Source organism: Monocercomonoides exilis, assembly GCF_001643675.1.
Source record: "Monocercomonoides exilis strain PA203 chromosome Unknown scaffold53-602328, whole genome shotgun sequence".
In the NCBI taxonomy this organism is placed as follows: Eukaryota; Preaxostyla; order Oxymonadida; family Polymastigidae; genus Monocercomonoides; species Monocercomonoides exilis.
Genome location: NW_027150598.1, coordinates 360,108 through 381,082, shown reverse-complemented (window position 1 = coordinate 381,082; position 20,975 = coordinate 360,108). Strand labels below are relative to the sequence as shown.

General features: G+C 34.4%; 6 protein-coding genes across 6 annotated transcripts; 2 read left to right on the top strand and 4 right to left on the bottom strand.

Moving 5' to 3' along the window:
* Positions 1–3: 3 nt before the first annotated feature.
* MONOS_2936p1 (putative transcription initiation factor TFIID subunit 7) lies at positions 4–1,675 on the bottom strand (the record flags this gene model as incomplete). Its single annotated transcript, XM_067872894.1, has 5 exons — positions 4–1,026; positions 1,086–1,196; positions 1,252–1,385; positions 1,429–1,542; positions 1,651–1,675. The coding sequence occupies 5 exons, from the start codon at positions 1,673–1,675 to the stop codon at positions 4–6; spliced, it is 1,407 nt and encodes a 468-aa protein (XP_067720507.1).
* A 140-nt stretch (positions 1,676–1,815) lies between these two features.
* MONOS_2935 (uncharacterized protein) lies at positions 1,816–9,339 on the top strand. The gene is made up of 2 exons (XM_067872893.1): positions 1,816–1,850; positions 1,921–9,339. The coding sequence occupies exon 2, from the start codon at positions 1,954–1,956 to the stop codon at positions 9,088–9,090; it is 7,137 nt and encodes a 2,378-aa protein (XP_067720506.1). The 5' UTR covers positions 1,816–1,850; positions 1,921–1,953; the 3' UTR covers positions 9,091–9,339.
* Positions 9,334–11,078, bottom strand: MONOS_2934 (uncharacterized protein). The gene is made up of 2 exons (XM_067872892.1): positions 10,928–11,078; positions 9,334–10,879 (listed from the first exon to the last, which is right to left on the bottom strand). The coding sequence occupies exons 1-2, from the start codon at positions 11,025–11,027 to the stop codon at positions 9,798–9,800; spliced, it is 1,182 nt and encodes a 393-aa protein (XP_067720505.1). The 5' UTR covers positions 11,028–11,078; the 3' UTR covers positions 9,334–9,797.
* Positions 11,079–13,614: 2,536 nt separating this feature from the next.
* Positions 13,615–15,452, top strand: MONOS_2933 (uncharacterized protein). The gene is made up of 4 exons (XM_067872891.1): positions 13,615–13,681; positions 13,814–13,841; positions 13,909–14,402; positions 14,463–15,452. The coding sequence occupies exons 1-4, from the start codon at positions 13,676–13,678 to the stop codon at positions 15,270–15,272; spliced, it is 1,338 nt and encodes a 445-aa protein (XP_067720504.1). The 5' UTR covers positions 13,615–13,675; the 3' UTR covers positions 15,273–15,452.
* Positions 15,453–16,226: 774 nt separating this feature from the next.
* MONOS_2932 (uncharacterized protein) lies at positions 16,227–18,046 on the bottom strand (the record flags this gene model as incomplete). Its single annotated transcript, XM_067872890.1, has 4 exons — positions 17,891–18,046; positions 17,666–17,833; positions 17,105–17,604; positions 16,227–17,045 (listed from the first exon to the last, which is right to left on the bottom strand). Exons 2-4 carry the CDS (start codon positions 17,823–17,825, stop codon positions 16,227–16,229), a joined length of 1,479 nt encoding a protein of 492 aa, XP_067720503.1. The 5' UTR covers positions 17,826–17,833; positions 17,891–18,046.
* A 1,395-nt stretch (positions 18,047–19,441) lies between these two features.
* On the bottom strand, positions 19,442–20,737 carry MONOS_2931 (uncharacterized protein; the record flags this gene model as incomplete). The annotated part of the gene is made up of 2 exons (XM_067872889.1): positions 19,442–19,519; positions 19,647–20,737. The coding sequence occupies one exon, from the start codon at positions 20,735–20,737 to the stop codon at positions 19,871–19,873; it is 867 nt and encodes a 288-aa protein (XP_067720502.1). The 3' UTR covers positions 19,442–19,519; positions 19,647–19,870.
* Between the last annotated feature and the right edge of the window lie 238 nt (positions 20,738–20,975).

Here is a 20,975-nt window from a genome sequence, read left to right as displayed (position 1 = left end):
CACTCACTCCTCCCATCCCCCCATCCCCCCAATTCCAACATGCCCTGCCCCATTCATACCCCCAATCCCCCTCCCGCTCTGCATCCCCATCCCCAGCGGCAGCCCCACCGCGCCCATCTGGTTGTACTGCGCCAGCTGCGCCAGACGCATCTGGTGGGGTGTGATAGCGCCAGCTGAGGGAGGGGAAGAAGAAAGCATTCCAATGGAAGACGAAGAAGGAAGAGAGGCAGGAGATTTGATGGAAGGAGCTGACATTGAAGTGGCCAGCTGCGGCGTGGCAGAAGAAAAAACAGGAAGAAACTTCACTCCGCCGTTTGGGGCAGCCGAAGACGAAAGTGAAGCAGAAATGGCAGGCGAGGGGGAATTAGCAGCAGCTGCAAGGGAAGAAGTTGGCTGTGGAGAAGTCGAAGGAAAATGCACGGGTGTTTGAGGGATGCCTGGAGTCATAGCTGAAGACGGAGTCGTTGCAGCAGCAGGAGGAGGAGGTGCTGCCCCAGGAACAGACCCCGTTATCGAGGCCGCGATGTTTCTGGGGAGCCATTGCGATGCGCTGAACCCACCAGAGGCAAAGGGCTGCTGAGACGGGTGGCGCTGCGGGATTAGCAGAGAATGGCCGAAGTAGTTTGTGGTCATCGAGTTCATCGTGAGGGACGATGGGAACCTGCCCATCATCTGGCTGAGCCCGCTGGACACCCCCAAAGAAGAAGGAGAGACAAACGAGGTGGATGCGATGGACGCTGGCTGCTGCATGTTCCCCATATTCGGAGTCCCTTTCTCATCTTTCGAGCCTGACGAGCCATCTTCCTTTTTCGGAGGCGGCGGCTGTGGAAACCCTCGTTGGCTAAATGATGGAATGCCTAAACGATCTAATTCCTGTGGAGTTAGTGACTCCAGAGGAATCAAATCTTTTTGCCCTTTTCTTTGTATAAATCGTCCGTTCTTTAGTTCAGGCGAGTCTTCCACTAACTCTATTGAAACAGTCCTATTTGATGACTGAGTTTTTTTCGTTTCCTCAGTAATTCTGCTCTAAAATTACAGGAAATTTTTTTAAAAAAAAACAACTGTGAAAAGTCAACATTGCAGACTAAGGGTTTTCTCCATCGTTTTGTTCGTATCTTTCTTGTTGGAGGAGTAATTCCAGAATTCCTATCAAAAATATGCAGAGGTTCTTCTCCAACTTCATGAATAATCAACATCTGTAATATAACAAATTATTATTTTTTATAAAAAGTTCGTTTTAAGTTCTCAAACTTGAGATATGTCGGCAGTTTTATAGAAAGTTTTTTGATCAAAAGTTTTCTGACTTTCTATAATACAAGGAAGATTGACAAGCGTAGCAGGAAAGGTTTCTTCATCAATAACAACTTCTGCATGCTGATGATCATCTGTGGGGAAATGAATAAAAAGCATAAATTACAAGTCTCAAACTCTCTAAGAACTTGATGCTAAATGGGGGTCCAGTCTTTCCTGGTTTTGCAGATCTTATTTTTCGACGAATGTTCTCGGCAACTCTCGGTGGAGCTCGGAGGATAAATTGCTTTTCTGTTCATTATAATGATGTGTAAAACATATAATGCAAAGCATGTGATTAAGAAAGTTAATATCACAACAATAATTGAATGAAATAAAATTAACAAAAAAGTTTGTTACCTAAGAACAGTTCTTCCTCATCCATAAAAAATGTGCTCAAATAATTAATTCTACCCACAATCGCTTTTTTGAATTCTTGAATGAATCACACAACTGCGTAACAAAAGAAAAATATTAACTATTTGACACATTTTAATATTGTTGAAGACTTGAAGGAAATTGACCAACATTTTTTTCTTTTGATAAGAAAAATTGAAAAAGTGTGATTTTTGTAATTTTTAAAAAGAATTTGCATATGTGACAAAACAATTTATTTCAATTTAATAAAAGTTGTGCACAAGTTGAAAATTTGTTTCTTTTGTAATGAGCGAAATCGAAAGTGTGGATGATTTAAGAACAAATCTGCTCTTTCTTCAAAAATTATTACAAGAAGAGATTTCGCGAAGAGAAGAAATTGAAAATAAAATTTCACAGGATATTGAATTTCCTATATACGCAACTCTTGTACAGCCGCTAAGAAAGCCTGCAAATGATAATAATTCGGAAAGAAACATTTTAAAAAACACTAAAGAAAAAGAAAACAGCATCAGTTCACATGAAACTTATAAATTAGATCAGATAAGTGAATTTAATGAAGAATCATCCGCTCAGAAAGCTGAAGAAGATAATTTTATAAAAGCCGAAGATGAGTTAAAATCTGTAATGGATGAAGCTAATTCTCATGAAAACATAGATGAATCGGAAGAAGATGGTGAGGAGCACTGCATAGTGCAAACAAAATCACTCATGTTAATTTTTCAGATGCGCTCAGCATTAATTGAAACAGTTAATCATGCAAACACTCAAATAAAAATTCTTATAAACCACATTAGTGAAATGGATGAGCAACACATTCAACATACAGAAGAAGTAATGCGAGAAAATGCCGCTTCCAAGGAATTAATTATGCATCAATTGGAGGAAGAACGCCAAAAGTGTGCAAGGCTTGAAAAAGAAAGAAAAGAGAAAGAAGTGAGACAAAGAATTGAGAAGGAAAATGCTGAAAAACGGGAAAGAGAAGCGAAGAAAAAGAGAGACGAAGAAGAGGCCAAAGAAACAGCTCGGCGCGATGCTGTTGAAAAGGAAATGACAAATCAAATTCTTTCACTTCAAAGGAAAGTGAAGGAGCTTGAAGAGCAAAACCAAGAATTGATACAAAATTCTCTGTTAGAAGAAGAGGAAAAAAGAAATAAAGAGCTCAATTATGATAGAAATGACACGTCAAATGCAGAAATCACATCAGAGCCTCAAAATAACATTGAATTTGAAAAACAGACTGAAAAATTGGAGCAGCTGTGTCAGCTGGCTGAAGAAAGAAACATCAAATTGGAAGAAATGGAAGAAGTTCTGAGGGCAAAAGAAGAAATGAGAGAAATCGATTTCGCAGAATTTAAGGCAAAAGAAGCAGAATGGAGCAAGAAATTGGAGGAAGCTGAGGTTTTTAAGAAGAAAATGAATGAAAATTTGGTTTTGATTAAAAAGGAGAAGGAAATAGCAGTGCGGAAAAATAGACAGTTGGAGCAGGTTATTCGAGAGATGGAGAAGGAGAAAGAGGAAAAGGAGGAAAAGGAGAGAAAGAGAGAAAAGAGGAGGAAGATGAAGAAGGAAAGAAATGTTCAAAAACAGAATGAAATGCAACAAGAAGAGGAGAAAGGAAAAGAAGAAATGGAAGAAGAGAAAGAAAAAGAGGAAGAGGAAGAGGAAGATGATGATAATGATAGTGATAATGAAAGATGCCCTGAAGAAATCATTGAGCTTGAGCACAAAGCGAAGCAACTGCTTCTTCAATTAGAAGAAGAGCAGCTCAAAAGAGAGATTGAGAAATGTGTTGCCGAAGAGACAGAAATATCTGCATTTGCTGTGAAATTATACAAAACAATGCAGTCCCAGTTCAGCAGGAGAAGCGAAAGAAGAGAAAGATATGAAAGAACAAGAAGAATTAGTGAAAATATAGACAAAATGAGTACATCTGTAACATCTTCTTCATCATCTTCATCGTCACCTTCTTTTTCTTCTTTTTCTTCTCATCCATCTTCTGATATATCAAATATCAGCAGAACATCTGAATTGAACAAAGACACAGATATTTCTAATAATTTAACTGAAACATCAACATTAGCCTCACTTTTGAAGAAAGAGCTGTTTTGCTCTTTTGATCCTAACAATGCAGAAGATGAATTTTCTATTGTGGATTCTGTTGATTGTTCAATAGATAATCTGTTTGTGACACCTTCTTCTTCTTCTCCTAATAATGATGCTTCAATTGATAATAGGCAGTTACAGGAACAAAATTCATTCTTGTTGCAGAAATCATCACCTTCTTCATTTTCTTCTTCCTCTTCCTCTTCCACTTCTTCTTCTTCCTCCTCCTCCTCCTCTTCTTCTTCTTCCCCCAAGTCCTCCTCATTCCCTCGCCCTCTTTCTCTTTCGCACTCATTTTCTCTTTCCTCCACTCTCTCTTTTTATTTGAGAGGCGCTTTTCTTCTTCGCTCTGTTTGCCAGCTGTGCAATTTGTGCAGACATCTTATTGATTTCTCAACAAATAACATTTCATTGAATTCTTCTTCTTCTTCTGTTTCATCATCATCATCTTCTTCTTCCTCTTCTGTTTCTTCTTCCTCTTCTTCTTCTTTTTATTCTTCTTCATTTCCCTCTTCTTCTTCTCCTCCTCCTCCTTCTTCTTCTTCTTCTCCGTCTTTTCATCTTCCTCTATCTCTTTCCTCTTCTTCTCTATCTGAATACTTGTTCATATCTTCATTATCTTCTGTCACATCAAAATTGCAAAGTAAAGCAGAAGTTTTGTTATTGATACTCACTCAATTCAGTGTTATTGAACCTCAATCAAAAGAAATTAATAAGTCTTCTTCTGTTTCTTCTTCTCCTTCTCCTTCTCCTTCTCCTTCTCCTTCTTCTTTCTCTGCTTCTCTTTCTTCTTCTTCTTCTTCTTCTTCCACAGAACTCAACAAATTCTCATCCAACTCCCTCATCATTGACAGATTTCCAACAATTTCTCAAAAATCCCATCTTCTTTCTCTGAACAAAATGGCTTTGTCGTTCGCCCTTCTCTCTGAAGCATTCACTCCTTCATTCATCTCTTCTCTCTATGAAATTGTGAATACATTTTCGGTTCTATTTTCAGGTGAAGATGTTAAAGATCTTTCGTTTTTGTTATCGCATACAAATTCTTCTTCTTCGCCTTCTTCTTTTTCGCCTTCTTCTTCACCTTCTTCTCCTCTTCGTCATTTTTCTTCTTCTTCTTCTTCATTTTTGTCAACTTCTTCATCACTTTCTTCTTCTTCTTCTTCTTCTTCCACTCCTGCTTCTCTTTCTCTTCTCAATTCACTTCAGCCACATTCATCTTCTCTTCATCTTTCGTTGGCTCGCTTCTTTTTAGACAACATTTCCATTCACTCACACATTTCATCACCTTCTGCATCATCTTCTTCTTCTTCTTCACTTTCTTCATTAACATCTTCTTCTCTTTCTTCTTCTTCTCCTCCTCTTTCTTCTTCTCCTTCTCCTTCTTCTCTTTCCCCTTCTTCACTCATCCATCAATTAGACAAAGCAGCAGATAGCATCGATGTCATCATCACACTCATCCTCCGCAAGAGACAGCGAATGAACGAATATCACACAGAAAATGAGACATTCAATGAAACAAGCAATGGAATAAATGAAAAGACTTCTGTGAAAATTAACAAAGAAAGAGAAGAAGAAGGAGGAGAAAGAGAAAGAGAAAGAGAAGAAGAAATAGAATTTGAACGAAAATTAGAGCCAAAACTTGAACAAGAACAAGAACAAGAACAAGAAATAGTCAAAGATATTGTTCCTGTTGTGAAAGAAGAGAAAATAACTTCTTCTTCTTCTCATCTTGCTGCTTTCTTCAGCTTTTATTCGCTGTTTGTTTCATTGAATGGATCCTCTTTATCACTCAGATCTTTTCTATGTGCTATTCTTTCGCTTTATTCACTTTCTTTTCTTTCATCCAAATTTTCTGCTTTATCATCTGGTTCTTCTGTAACATCAACTTCTTCTTCTTCTTCTTCTTCTTCTTCTTCTTCTTCTTCTATTCATTCCCCTCATCTTCTGCTATCAAAAACAGACCCATTTCTATTGATGCTTGTGAATTTTTGTGTTTATCTTCAACAGAAACTGGAAGATTTATATCTTTCTCTGTCATTTCTCTATTCATCTTCTCAAAAACTCAAAATAACCACAAACGAAGGAGCAATACGAAATCTTTCTGTTCTTTTGGATGCTGTTAATCAAACGCTTTCGTTTTCATTGAATCGTCTTGTCAATTTCTGTGTGAATCATTCATTTATTGCGGGGTCTGCAATGTTCACAGAAAGATTTGAGAATTCTTTCTGTTTTTTGACTCAAAAAATGAAAATTTTGGATAAAAAGGGAAGAAAAATTGAAGAAGAAGATGATGATGATGAAGACGAAAAAGAAAAAAGAAGAAATACAACAACAAATGAACGTGAAAAGGAAGAAAAAGAGCTGATTGAGCTTCTATTTGGAGAAGAAGGAGATGTTTTGAATGAGAAAACTGAAACAAACAGAACAAAATGGAGTGACTTTATCAAAACGATCACGAAAGAAAGCAAAAGAACTTATGATTTATCTTCACACTTTTCAAATAATTCTTCTTCTTCTTCTTCTTCCGAATCAAACTTTGACAAAAAAGAAAGGCAAACAGAAGAAATGACTGAAAATAGCACAAAAGAACAGGATTTATTCATCAACAAACTTGAAGAGCATCTCAAACTAATGCAAATTGTTCCCAATGAAGATCAAACCAATAAATCGAATGAAACAACTTTTTATTCTTTTTCTCTTCCTTTTTTGTTCAGTTCTCTTTGGAGAATCTTAATCAATTTCAAAAACAACCAAAAGATGGAACAGTTTTCATCTGGTTCTTCATTTCTTGCTTCTCTTCCTCCTGTTCAGCAGCCATCTTTCTTATCTCTTTTATCATCAACTGATTCGTTGTTCAGTGATATTTCATCGACTTCATTAACTTCTTCTTCTTCTTCTTCTTCTTCTTCTTCTTCTTCTTCTTCTTCTTCTTCATTGGATCAAATAAATGTTTCTGATGTTCCTCTTCTTATTTGGCTTCTCTTCTCTTTGAGTGCAGTTTCTGTCTGTGAAACACTGATCACACAGCTTCACATCAAAAACGAGTCGAAAGAGAAAAAGGAAATAAAAGGAGAAGATGAAGAAAATGAAGAAAACGATCACATGATTACAGACATGAACGAAGAAAAGAAGAAAGGTGATTGCAAAGAGATTCAAACAAGCAATAATTTCATTCGTGAAAGCTGTGCATATTTTGAAGAACATCTTTTCGCTCCGTTTTCAATTGACACTGTCTCAAAAAGAATTTTCTCTTATTCTTCATATTCTACAAACATTCTTCAATCGTATTTCAATAAAATTCCATCTCAGTTTTCTTTGCTTTCATCATCATCATCATCTCCTCCTCCTCCTCCTCCTCCTCTTTCCTCAAGTATCATCTCTCTCTCTCTTTCCAGCACTTATAACTCCTCCAACTTCTGTTTCCTAACCCCCTTCATTGACTATATCAACACGCAACTTGCTAACAATGCCTCAAAAGAAGCTGTCATTCAGAATATGCTCAGTCAATTGAGAGATACAATTGCATCGTTCAACACACTTTCACTGGAGCATTCGAAGCAGGAAAGGAAAATGAATGAACTTTTGAGCCAATTGGAGAAGAAAAGAAGGAGTGAAGAAGAAGAAGAAGAAGAAGAAGAAAGAGAAAGAGAAAGGGAAAGGGAAGATAATGATAATAATTCAGATGAATTCAATAAAATGAATCAATTTAATCCTTCTGATGCTTCTTCTTCTGCTTCTTCTTCTTCTTCTTCTTCTTCTTCTCATTCATTTTCTGTTCCAACCAGATACGAAAACAAAGACAGAAGTGGAATAAAAGAAGCATATGACGATTCATTTGACAGCTCAAAACAAGACTCTCTCGAATCTCTTCCTTTGGAAGCGCAATCTGCACATAATTCACCCGAATCTGACGAATCAACTCCAAAAACACCAACTTCTGCACAAATCAGTGCGGCTTATGATTCGCCTCTTCGTTCCATCTCTCCACAAACAGTCACATCGTCACCAGCATCGTCACGTTGGTCAACTTCTGTTCCATCTTCCTCTTCTTCTTCTTCTTCTTCAAATTCTTCTTCCTCTTCTTCCTCCTCCTCCTCAATCTCTTCCACTTCATCCACTTCAACATCATCCACACATCCTGCTTCTGATGCATCATCCACTGCTTCTTCTCTTTCTGCTCCTTCGCCTTCCCTCACGCCTTCCATTCACTCTCAAAAGGGTGCCTCTTATCAACAACCACACAATCGACCTAAAATTGCCCCTCTTCCTCTCTCTCAACTCACCCAAACAGCTAACACAAGTGCAAACAACGAATACGTCCTCTCTTCTTTCCCTCATCACGAGCCTTCTTATTCGTCCTCCTCATTATCATCAACATCATCTTCTTCTTCCCCTTCTCCTTATTCTTATTCTTATCTACCCCCCAAATATCTTCCCTCTGCCCGCTCTTCTCCTCAGCCGCCTGCAAACCAGCTGAGAGTTCTGTCCTCTGTCTCCTTCAGAGAACAGCTGCTCGAAAGCATCATTTCCAACCTGATTGAAGAGAACTGCAGATTGAAAGCGAAATATTCGCGGTCGCTTCTTCGGATGAATGGCATACACACACCTTTGTATTCGATGGGGTCTTTGTTTGTTGATATTGACAAGCCTAAACAAAACAGAACGAATTCTGCCTTAGCTTCTACTTCTTCTTTAGCTTCTTCAGCCTCATCATCATCATCATCTTCTTCTTCTTCTTCTTCTTCGCTCAATCTCTCTCCCATGTCTAATTTCCATCTGTCTTCCACATCCTCCCTCCTCTCTCTTGTCCGCCACAATCTCCAAACATGGAACTCCCAGCATCAAATGATTGGCTCATCACCTTCTTCTTCTTCTTCTTCTTCTTCTTCTTCTTCTTCTTCCTCTTCTTCTTCTCTTTCATTCCCAGCGCATTCACAGCACAAGCAACACATCGCAAGCGCAATTGGCTCTGTGGCTGATGCGGCGTGGAGCGCAGAGCAGATTCGCACAGACTGCCAGCTGCTGCAGTCGCTGGCATCTGTGGAGCTGCTGAAAGAGGTCAGAGAAGAGAAAGAAAACGAAATGATGGAGATGAAGGTGAAGAAGGAGATGGAGAAGGAGATGAGGGATGAATTTTCTGAATCAAAACAATCAACAAATGAAAAGCCTCATAAGTCTCAGCTGTTGAGTTCAGGAAGAAATGGACAAAGTTATCCAAGAGAACAGAAGCAAAATTCCTATGAATTGTCTTCGTCTGACGTACGTTTGCAGATAATGGCGCAAAACCTTCAAACAATAAGAAAAGCATTAGAAATTTGATTTTTGATCATTTAAATAAAGAAATATGCTTTATATATAATTTATTTTGACATCTTGCACACCAAAAATAATTCAAAATCGAAAAAAAAATAATTCATTTTCGAAAATGAAAGTAATTTTTTATTTATAATGTGAATAACTTATGTTTTGTGCTTCAAATTCTCTTGATTTATATCTCATTTTAACACTATGAGTATCAATATTAGAAAAATGACACATTTTCAAAAATAATAATAATAATAATAATTTCGAAATTAAAATATTAATTTTTGATTTTGAATTAACCCTGGATGACGCGAGGAAAAAAGTTAGTCACATCCATCACCGATTTTCCTCTCATAAATAATTATAATTTTTATTATAAATTAATAAAAATAAATTAAATTAAATTGAATTAAATTAAATTAAATTAAATTAAATTAAATTAAATTAAATTAAATAAATTTAAATTAAATTTTAAAAAATCTAAAAAACAAAAGTCTCAAATATGTTCTCACATAAACAAAGTGTATTGCATAAAAAATATACAAATTAAAGCAATAAATAAAAAACCAAATTTTTAATGCACATTTTATACTGATGGGGAAATAGACATAAACATTCAAATTTCTTGTAAATTTTCAATAAAAACAAAAAATAAAATAAAAAATGGAAATTCGAAAAAATAAAATGCTCAATTTATAACTTGCTCCACAGAGCTGATTTCATCATTTCTCTTTGCTAATGATGCTCGTTTCAACATCAACAGCCACCACAGTTTCAAATATACCGGTTGCTTGGATGTTCCTTGCTCCTCCATCACATCTTGCTAAATTTCGCATCTTCATCAACCTCTCCATTTCAATTTCGGCTTCAGGACTTAATTTTTCGTTTTCCTCTTTTTTCTTTCTTGCATCTTCAATTTTGTCAATTCTTTCTTCTTCTCTTCTTTCTTCACTTGTCAAAAGCCATCTCCACTCCTTTTTCCTCCTCCAATCTTTCACTCTTTGTCTCACGCATGGCTTCATCGATTCTCTTAAATCGTCCCCAAACCATGTTGATGAAAAATCTTTTTCCGTTCCAAAAGAATTCATACAGAAAGGGCAGCACATGCAAATCAGTAAGATAACAGTGATAACAATAATAGCCGATCCAACAATAATAATTACTAGCCCGCTTTCAGATGATAAATTACATCCAAACATCACACATCCGGCAATCAACATAACAATTCCAAAATACAGTCCAATTGAAAGGCAACTCAGCAAGCATTCGTCATTGATGCAAAACTTTTTGTTACATTCAACTCTTTCTTTCTCTTTTCTCCAAACTCGCTTAAATTCTGTTATCACAGCCTCCTGATCTTCTTCAAGGTATGCGTCGTTCAGATAACCGTTATTTTCGATTAATTTTCGTGCAATTTCGCGCTGAACGCCTGTCGAACGTAAAAATGGAGTTTTTTCTTTCTCCGGCTCTTTTACAGCTATTTCTCCTTTCATTAGCCGAGAAAAGAATTGCGGAGAAGGAACACCTTCTTCGTCTATAATTGGAGCAACAAAGCTTAATTCCCATTTATTCTTCGGAGCATCCGCTCCTAAATTGGTGAGAGGATCACAACGAACTTCATAGACAACTGGCATTGAATCGTTAGCTTCCTCGAGATTTGGTGGTGTAATATGATGTGCGCAAATGTTGTTAGAAGTGGGTAAGCTTGGCAATGGAACAAGATTTGTCGATTGAGCCTGAACTTCCATTACTGCCTTCCAAAAACCCGCTTTTTCCACAACATCAAGCGATTCTGAAAATCGATCTAATTCAGTTGCCATTGACAAATATGGTGAGCTGTTTGAAAACAAACTCATGCATTTTATCCTTTGCTCTTCTGGCAATCGTGCCGCAAATTTTTTAATTTGATTGGGAACTTCCTGGTGTACAACTGGGCAATAATCTTTTTCCATTGGCAAGTTATTTTGAGCAATATATTTTTTTATTGATCAATTATATATTAAAAATATGAAATTGAGAAAAGAATAAAAAAACTCAGAATGTTTTATGGGACGTGACTTTTGGTTTTGTGAATTTTGTTCCACAAAATGCTATCAAATGTTTTTCTCAACCTATTAATTTTTCAGCAATTTTTAGGGTATCTTCACAGATAACCAAGCAAAAAACAATTTTAGAAAAAAATTTTTTCACAAACTCAGAAAAAAACAGCTTTGGAAGGAGTGGAACCACAGACCTTTGATCAACGGAATATCAATAGCAAGTTGGTGTTTTTATTAGCACATTTTTTTATCGGTTCATTTTTTTAATTTCCTTTTGAAAGATATAACTTTATTAATGAAACAAAGATTATTTGTTCATCCAAGTATGTTTATCATTAGTGGATGAAAAGATGCGTTAATTTTATTTCAGGATAACTGTTTAATTCTTTTGAAAAAATTATCGTATGAAAAAAACATGACAAATTCTTTTTTAAAAACAAATTGAATAAACAAAAATTTATTAATGCAAATTCTTCCTGTCTCAGAACTTGTTATGTCTTTTGTCTGTTTTGAAAGGACTTATTTTTGATAATTTTCCAAAAAATCGATTTGTTTCTATAGTGATCCAAAAAAAGCTGAAGAAAAGAAAAGAAAGATGCTTGTGGAAATAGCATCGTTGGACTTCCGCATTTATGAAAATAGACACGAGAGAATTGAGTGTATTATAATAGATGGAAAATCAGGCTTGTGGGTGCTCCCATTTTTTGTGTATTATCATTTAAAAAATACTCATCCACGTTGTGAAGTCCGTTAAAAGTGACAGGCATATTGCCAAAGAGAAAAGGATATTAATAATTCTTAGGGGAAAAAAATAAAACTGAAAATCTACTGCATATTCCTTCTTGCATAATCAACACGAATTGAAATTGCATAAGCCAAAAATTTTGGATTCAAAACGTCTTGCAGCATCTTGTCAGGACGTTTTGAAACCTTGGTATAAAATGTTTGATGATTTGCATTCTAAGTTCAAATACCGAAGGGAGTCAATCTTTAATGTGGATGAAACATCACTGAGATTATTAGATTACAGTCCAAACCGGATACAATTACATCGGTTTTTGTGCAACTTTTTGTGACTATATCCGATTGTGATAAAAAGCGATTTGACTTGACACAGAAAAAATAAAAATTAATTTATTAATTAATAGATTTTGTGTAGATTTTTTTATTTTTGGAAATTCTGCACAAATACACTTTTTTCACTTCCGAAATTAATTTTTTGCACAAATGCATATTATTTTGACTTATTTGAGCACATTTTTGAAAACGCGAAAAATTGAGATTTTTATTAAAAACCGATTTTTCATTGAAAAAATCACCCATAATAATAAAAAATGTGATTATATATTTTCATCCCTGTGATTATATTCGATGGGAAATGAATGAAAAACAAACAAAAAATGTCAGTGTATCGAAAAATGTGACAATATGTCCAAATTTTTTTTGAAAAGTTCCTTTTGTTTTGTTTTCAAATAGAATATATATTTCATATTTAGAAAATTTTTCTGTTCCTACTCACGAAACTTCTCTCAAATGGATATAATTACGTCGTCACGTTATTATTTTCCTGCCAGTAATATTTGGTGAGCGGGAACGGAAATTTGATTGAAAAATGAAATTTCAATTCTATTTGAAAATTAAACAAAAGGAACTTTTCAAAAAAATTTTGACATTTACGAATGTTATTATATTCGACGTGATTATATCCGGTTTTGACTGCAAAACGATTCTTGTATGTTTAAATAATTATCAGTTTGTATATATTTAAGAATTTGAAACACAAAAAAATGATATGCACTTGCTTTCCAGTTCAAATTCTTTAAAAGTTCCTTTTCATATCAATGCTTAATGCAAATAAACGATAAATAAGACTTTATATGTTTTTTTCATTTCAACAAAATTTGACGCAAACACTTGTTTATATAAAAAATCGTGTTTTATTCAAAAACAGTGAAATGAGAAAAAAAGGTCAAAAATTAAATTGAAAATGTTGAAAACAAGTTAAAATAATAATATAGGAATGTGGAATTGTGATGTTGTGGCTTCCAACGTTTAGTATAAAATATTCGCTTCATGGCCAGCAAATCTTTGATCTGGGTACTAAAATAAAAAAATAGTAACAATTTTTTAGAAAAAATTTTTTCAAAATTTAAAATAACAGAAAGTTGTAAATAATTTTGATAAAATAGTTTATTAAATTTATTTTGTTTCAAACCTTTGCTAAGCTCGAAAAAAGCTTCACAATGTTTCAAAAAAAAGGGTTGAGACAAAAATTTTAGGTCAAGATAAAATATGCACCCTAGCATTTGCTTTGTTAGCAAATCATAAAAATTATCGGATTGAGTTCGATAAAATGTACGTATTTCCAGTGATTCATTCCACCAATGATAATAATGTTTATTTTTTATAAATGAAATGATTTTCATTCGTTGATTTCTTATTTCATGAAGATAATACCAAATAAGATATTATTTGTTTATCATTATTTCCATAACAAATAAAGAATAAAGACGAAGTATTGTTAATCTGTCAATAACCAACCAAAACTACAAATACATTGAATGACGGTGCGAACGCTTATGATTATAAGACTATTTTGAATTTTTATTTCTCGTTAATCTCTTCTTTCTAATACAATGCAAATTCAATAAAATGCTGAAATGGTATTGTTCTCCGAATGTGTTGTGTGAAAAATACAGATGCTGGATCTGACTGAAAAATTTAGAGGTTTATTAGAATTTTTGATTTTGAATATATGATGATTGGATTACTTTCTTTATTTGTTTCATTGAAGAATTGTTTTCTGAGCTGGAGCATTGCAATAAGGAAGAACAGAAACAGAAAATCGAAGAAATGAATAGACTAATGGAAGAGATGGACAGAGAAGAATTCAAATCTGTTTTCAATTCAGGGCTGTTTGATGCATTGGACGAAATGATTGATGAAATGAAAATATCTTTGAAAAATGTGTGCATATTATTGAAACACTTGGGATATTGCACCGCACTGAAAAACATATGGGTAGAAGGCTTTTATGAATCTTTATTGCTTTGGAGTTTTAGAGAGATGGTACTTTTTGAGGATCAGAAAAAGGATGGAAGGAATGAAAAACTTCTTGTTGATCTTTGCGAGTGCAGGCTTTTGCTCAACAACGGATTTTCTTCGGAATTGCTTACAATTTGTACATATTATCTTCTGAAAGCGGCTTCAAACAAAGAGGAAAACGAAGAAGCAAGAAAAGAAGTGGAAATGGCTTTGCTGGCTTTGAGTTGCATTCGTGAATGTGATGTATGAGCACTTCTATTTCTGTATTATTTTATTGTTTTCCTCCACCCTTATTTTTATTAGGATACGAATCCAAAACTAAATTTGGAAAAAATCAAAGAAATCATCCATTATCATCAGGAGCATCACAATCTTACAAAACTTGCCTATCAGTCAACTTGGCAGTTTTTGATCTTCCAATTAAAATATAACCAAAGTTTGAATGAAGTGATTGCAAATGAGCTGCATTTTGCGAGAGAAGCAACAAGAGAATTGGAAGAGCTGATGAAATGTGTGGATTGGAAAAGAACTGTAGAGGAAAAAGGAGAAAATGTTTCAAAGGAAGAGCTTATTTTAATCAAGTGGCTCGGAACGTTGGGCAATTATTTTCTCGATTGCAAATTGTGGAACGAAGAATTTGTTGGACTTGTCAGAATTATTGCTCAAGTGCTTCGATCATCGAAAGATCTTCACAGAGATATTCGAAAACCATTCATGCGTGCCTTTGCAAGCGCTGCAGACAATGAAGCTATCAAAGTTGAAGACTTGATAGAAAGTGGAGCAGATGATATTGCGATGGACGAGATTCAACGACCAACAATGGACGACGAAACGGTTCATTTAAGTGTGAAATTTTTTGATAATATTTCAAAGCGATTGAAAGAAGTGGAGGAGGAAGAAGAGGGTGAGGAGATAGATAAAATGGAAGAAAAGAAAAGAAAGGCCACAAAAATGGAGATATTTGAAAAGATGGAGGAAGAAGGATACGAAGATATCACAACAAGCTTTAAAGAAAGATTGAAGTTTGTCAACGATGAATTTTCTAATTACTATGAATTACCGTCAGATATTTGCGATTTTTTGATTGATGCTTTTGGAAATGAAATGTTATAGATTCAGCAGCTCAAATGTTTCGCTTTATTTATTTATATGTTTCTTTCTTTTCTTTTCTTTTCTTTTTTTATCAATTCACATTTCAATAATAATTTTTTAGCTTTTTTTCCTCCCCAAAAATATTCTATTATTTCTCACTTCATTTTTACGAAGTGTTAAAAAAAAAGATAGAGTGTTTAAGTATCTTGCATTTTCTTCTTTTCTTCTTCAAAGAACTTTTACAAGTAATTTGTCTCTAAAGAAGTTTTATGAGTCAAAAGCTGACATATTATTTCTTATTTATCAACTTAAAAAATCTCTTCTTTGCTCCTTTGAGTGGTTTCATGTTCCTTTTGCTTTTTCCCTTGTTTCACTTTAACATTTGATTTTGGATTTCAGAAGAAGAGAAGTGAAAAGTCAGTGAACTGAAAAAAAAAAAATACTAAAAAATGTTGATATTATATCGTGAATATTGTTGTGATGCTGCATCCGAAGTAAAGTTTCGAAGAATTCTTCAAAATACAGCGAGATTTACAGGAATTACATAGAGAATGATACGTCACAAACAAATATTCGAAAAATAAGATGGATTGATTGTTGCGATGGTGATTGATGTTGTGAAAGTGAAAGTGAAAGTGAAAGTGAAAGTGAGCGAGGACGTGAGTGTGAGTGAAATCGAAGCATAATCAGAAGTTGATAACGAGAAGACTGAATGAAATGAATGAAGAATCCTCAATTTGTGCTGATCATGCTTCGTATTCATCCAAAGGTGTTGCTTCAGAATGAAATGTTTTATTCTCTTCTCTTCTCTTTCTCTCCTCTCCTCTTCTCTTCTCATTTTCTTTCCTTTGCTCATTTGGCTCAATCTGCCTCTCCTGAAATCTCTGTATCCATTCCATTCCATTTCGTTTCATTCCACTTCTGCTTTTTTCTGAGACTTCAACAAAAGGAATGAAATCAGAAAGAACATTTTCTTTATAGCTGTACAAAATAGTCTTCTATTTCAAAATCCAAAATATTTTCTTCAAGCATCACATTAAAATTGAACACCAGCAATCCGCTAATGCAATCTTCGTATCCTTCTTCTTCCATCTTGTCAAATATCTTCCTTTTCATCTCTTTCCTTTGCTCTTCTCCCTTTTCATCCTTCATCTTTTCTCTCAACCTTTCACAAATCCCTTCAAAAAAATTAATATACACTTCTACACACTCTTCTCTCAATGTAGGCAGCTGGATTTCCTCCAAAAACACATCAACCACTCCAATTTTCAACAAATCGTCGACATTCGCTGATTCATTTTCCTCCATATTTCTCAAGGAATAGATACACCAGGAGCTAATATCTCCGAAATTATCCTGGGCTGCTCGAAGCACATGAGCAATGCTGTCAACAAGCCCAGAATACTCTCCATTCCACAACTGACAGTATTCCAAATAAGATCCCAATTTAAAAATCCATCTCATCAAAGTATGTTCTTCTTTCGCTTTTATTTTTCTCTCTTCATTCGAATTTTCCTTTTTCTTCCAATTCACACATGTCATCAGTTCCTCCAATTCTCTTCTTGCTTCTCTCACAAAATGCAGCTCATTCACAATTACATCCTCCAAACTTCCAACTCTTGCATGACGCAGTTTAATAGCAATTAAACTTTTGTTAGTTATATCTTCATGAAATCGGTTGATTAAAAACTGCCAAGCTGATTGATATGCAAGCCGAGTCAGATTGTGGTGTTCCTGGTGATATTGGACAATCTCTTCGATCTCATGCAAGAACTGTCCTTTTTCAAATTTCCACTAAAAAATAAACAAAGAGAAATTATTTATGTTTGAAAAAAATATAGAAATTCTCACACTTCAGAGTCTTTTATATAGCTCAAAGCCATCAAAGCCATTTCCACTTCTTTTTGAGTTATCTCATCTTCCTCTTTCTTCAAAGCAATTTTCAGAAGACGGGGTACACAAATGACAAGTAATTTCTTAGGCATTGAAAACTCATACGACATTACATAGCATACGCAAAGATCGTCTAAAAGATTCTCTTTCTTTCCTCCTATCTTCTTATCTTCTTTAAAAATTATCTTTTGAATTCTTTTGCTCAGCAAAGATTTGTCAAAAATGTCATTCCACACTCCATTAAGCACTTTGCAATATCCAATGTGCTTCATCAGTAAAATTGCACTTTCCATCGTCAATTTCTTTTCTTCAATCATTTTGTCTATTTTGTCGAACATTTCTTTTGTGATCACAGATTCAATCTCTTTTCTATTCATCTCCTCCATCATTTCCCTCATTTCAAAAATTTTTTTATTTTTTTGTTTATCATCAGTTAATTCCATCAGCTCATTAAACGATCCTGACAAATCATAAAAACACTCAAAACATCGAATGTTTTATCAAAAGAAATAACCACAAACTTGTAAACTTTTCTGTGAGATCTGATTTGAATTCTTCTTCATCGCTTTCATCATAATCCTCTTCCCCTTCTTCATCTTCATAATAATCACCACTGAAATCACCTTCTTCATAATCTTCTTCCTCTTCCTTAATTTGATAAAATGGAATTGCTTTCTTCATTATATGTTCTTTGCAAATATAAATTTACATTAAAATTACAAACAAGATAATAGACAAATACAAACATTTTTATTTATCTAACAAGTACTGCGAGAATAATTTCTAATCAAACGGATTAACTTGACAAAAATTTGCTGTTGAAGGAAAAAACTCGTATTAAGCTCGCTCAATGTTATTTGCTTCGGAGATCAAGTAAATCGTTTAAAAATTCAAAGTGATCTATTGCATAAAAATTTTTTTCAAAAATTGAATGCTATTTGAAACAGAATTCTTTCATTTATGAAAATTTCAATGATTTGTTCCAAACTTTTTCTGCAATCGAATGATTGAAATACTAACACTATCGTGCAATATTAAATATAGTAATATTAAAACTGAAAAAAATCTTTGAAAGAACTGCGTGGAACAAAATTCGTAAAACAAAAAATTTCGTCCCATTTCTGGGCAAATTCTGAGAAACAACCCGTAATTATCAGTCTGTGCTTTGGGAGTGAAGCCATTATTTCCAATGAAAATCGTTTTCAAATCGCGGGAAAGGATTTGGAAAACAGTATCTGATGAAAAGCAAAAGTCCTTTGCTGGAGATGATTCAGTCATTTCTGTGGGGAGGGGAGCAAGATATTTGGAGGTTTGCATAAATTTTCATTTTTTTAATTTGAAAGTGTTTGTAAAATTGTATGTGGTATTCTCTCTGGCAAAAGCGATAAAAAATGCGATTATTAAAAATGAAAAATCAAACTTATCTTATGAACATAGCTGGAAAAAATACAAAATGGAAGAACTGTGATTTGCGGACAAGCAGATTTTGAGGACACGATTCCTAGCGAATCTGTATTTTTAAAACGAACAAATCATTTATAAAAAGAATATAACAGCTTTTCCAACAATGAAACTGAAAACCATGGCCAAACTTAAATCTCACATGAAATGATCTCCTTCTTTCAGTTTATCGTGTCAATGATGAACAACGAAGATTGGATTATGCAGAAAGCAGAGCTCAAAGAAAAAGGAGCGAAAAGTATTCACAGCAAATTATATCACCTCCGAAGGTTGCCAATGAAACATGAAAATGAAGTTATCTTCTTCGAGAGGGAAAAGATGGAAGAAAGTTGAAATTCGGGGGAATCTGTGAAGCAGATGTTTATGCTTCAGCCATTGTGAATTGGGACATGAGGCAGAAGAAAGGACGAAGTTGAATTTGAGAGAAACGAATCACGGCTCATGAAGTTTGTGGATTTCAGCTTCGCAAGTGTGCTATAAAACACCAGTTGCAGAACTGTTCATGAAGATTACGCACGGAAGTCGAAGCTATTGAGTGCACTTCATTCGATTTAGGGAAAAGGAGAAAGGAGAAAAGATGGAAATGTTTCTTCAAAAGGCTATTTTTGAAGCCGCCTTCGAATACACTCGGTTTTCTCCTGCTATTTATTCAAAAATTAATAGATTATGGAGGAGATATGAAAAGAGTGCATTGCTAGGACTCTTCTTCTTCGTTTTCCGATGCTATTTGATGAAAACTCTCATTTTAGATTTGTTTTCCAATTTTTAAAGATTAATGCTGCACAAGCAATATTTTCAGAAATTCAAAAAAAAAAAAAAAAAAAAAAAGGAAGTGTGATATCAAAATTCAATTTATTGAGCAAGTCCAACGGAATTAGAAAAATCTTTCAATTTGCATTCCCAAATTAAAGTTGCTATCCATAATCAAAAACGAATATTAAAGAAAAAAAAAAAAGTCAGTACTTCTTAAAAGTTAATTTGCAATTTGGAAAAAAGAATATTTTTTATTTAATTTTATTTTTCATGAATAATTTCACATACCACTATAATTATTACGTGCCATCATTTCAACTATTCAAAACATACGAAAAGTTTGAATGTTTTTGATTCAAATTTTCTTTGTAAATTTAACTTTCAAGCAAAACACAGTATTCAACAAAAAATTAAACAAATCAAATCTTTTTTTTAAAAAAAAAATAAAAGTGAATAATCCATTCACATCTTTTGTTTTTTGATCTTCATCATTGAAACAAAATAGGAGATCATCACATTCTTATATAAATTGAACCATCTGTGCCTTCTTCTATCCTGTCATCGCCATCAGTCGAAGAAACTTTCTCATCCTGATCATCTAGATCTTCAAACTCATCCCATTCACTAGCGATCCTTTTTCTTTTCTGATTTGAAAATGCGGTTTTTTTATTATCATCAGAACTATTGAATGCTTGAATTGATTCTTTGGCATTTGATGCTTTGATCTGTTTTGCAGGCCGCTCACTTTTTGATTCAAAAAATGCTTCTTCAGGAAGAAGATCTCCAAATTCGTCCCACTCGCTTTGCCTTTGGATTTTTGAAGGCTCTTCAAATTGCTCAGTCGATTGGTTGGAAGATTTCATCTTTAAATGATTTCTATCAGTTGCGTGCTTGCTCAAGGCAGGTGATGAATGTTGTGCGTCAAATGCAAAAGAAAGAGGTATAGAAGTATTGAACGAAGACAAACGAGGAATTGCCAGAGGCTGCATTTGCGGACGAGCTGCTATAGATTTTTTTTGAGACTGCTCTTGATCATAAGAATGATCATATTCCTCTTCATTTTCATAAAACTCTGAAGTTCTAGGTGCGGTAGTCCTTTTGACGCTTTTCTTTGGAATCGATTTTTGTCTGATTTCGTCAAATGAAGTGATAATTGGAATCCCATCAACGGTGTCCACATCTCCTGAGATGTCAGTTTTATCAACAGATCGTTCGGCTTTTGAACCTTCCGTCTCATCTATTAAATCGTCAAATTCTTCCCATTCTGATCTCTGAGGAAACGAAGGAGCGCTCAATTGAGGTGCATAAAAAGATAACGCTTCTTGCGATATTTGTTGATTCAACATTTCAGCTTCTTCTTTTGCTTTTCCTTGTCTCATGTTAAGTTCCTGCACAATTGGGCGTAATTCTTTATCAAAAGTTAACAACCAAAAAATGTATTCTGAAGTTAAAATCTGAAAACATGAAAAAGACTCACCTTTGGCACTATCAGAAAATTGAATCACCTTTTGAATAGACTGAGAAGCGCCACATAGTTTACAAACAAATTTTTTGATCTTTTTTTGTGGATGTATTTGATATGTGTCGCAAGAATAGCATTTTAAAATTAGAAAAGAC

Bases quoted from the DNA above. Each gene is read 5' to 3' on its own strand.
- MONOS_2935 (XM_067872893.1), top strand. From the start codon at position 1,954: ATGAGCGAAATCGAAAGTGTGGATGATTTAAGAACAAATCTGCTCTTT.
- MONOS_2934 (XM_067872892.1), bottom strand. From the start codon at position 11,027: ATGGAAAAAGATTATTGCCCAGTTGTACACCAGGAAGTTCCCAATCAA. The intron at 10,880-10,927 runs GTTTGTTTTCAA...CAACTGAATTAG, and splicing joins GCAAAGGATAAAATGCATGA to ATCGATTTTCAGAATCGCTT.
- MONOS_2933 (XM_067872891.1), top strand. The intron at 13,842-13,908 runs GTTTATTAGAAT...GTTTCATTGAAG, and splicing joins TCTGACTGAAAAATTTAGAG to AATTGTTTTCTGAGCTGGAG. The intron at 14,403-14,462 runs GTATGAGCACTT...TATTTTTATTAG, and splicing joins GTTGCATTCGTGAATGTGAT to GATACGAATCCAAAACTAAA.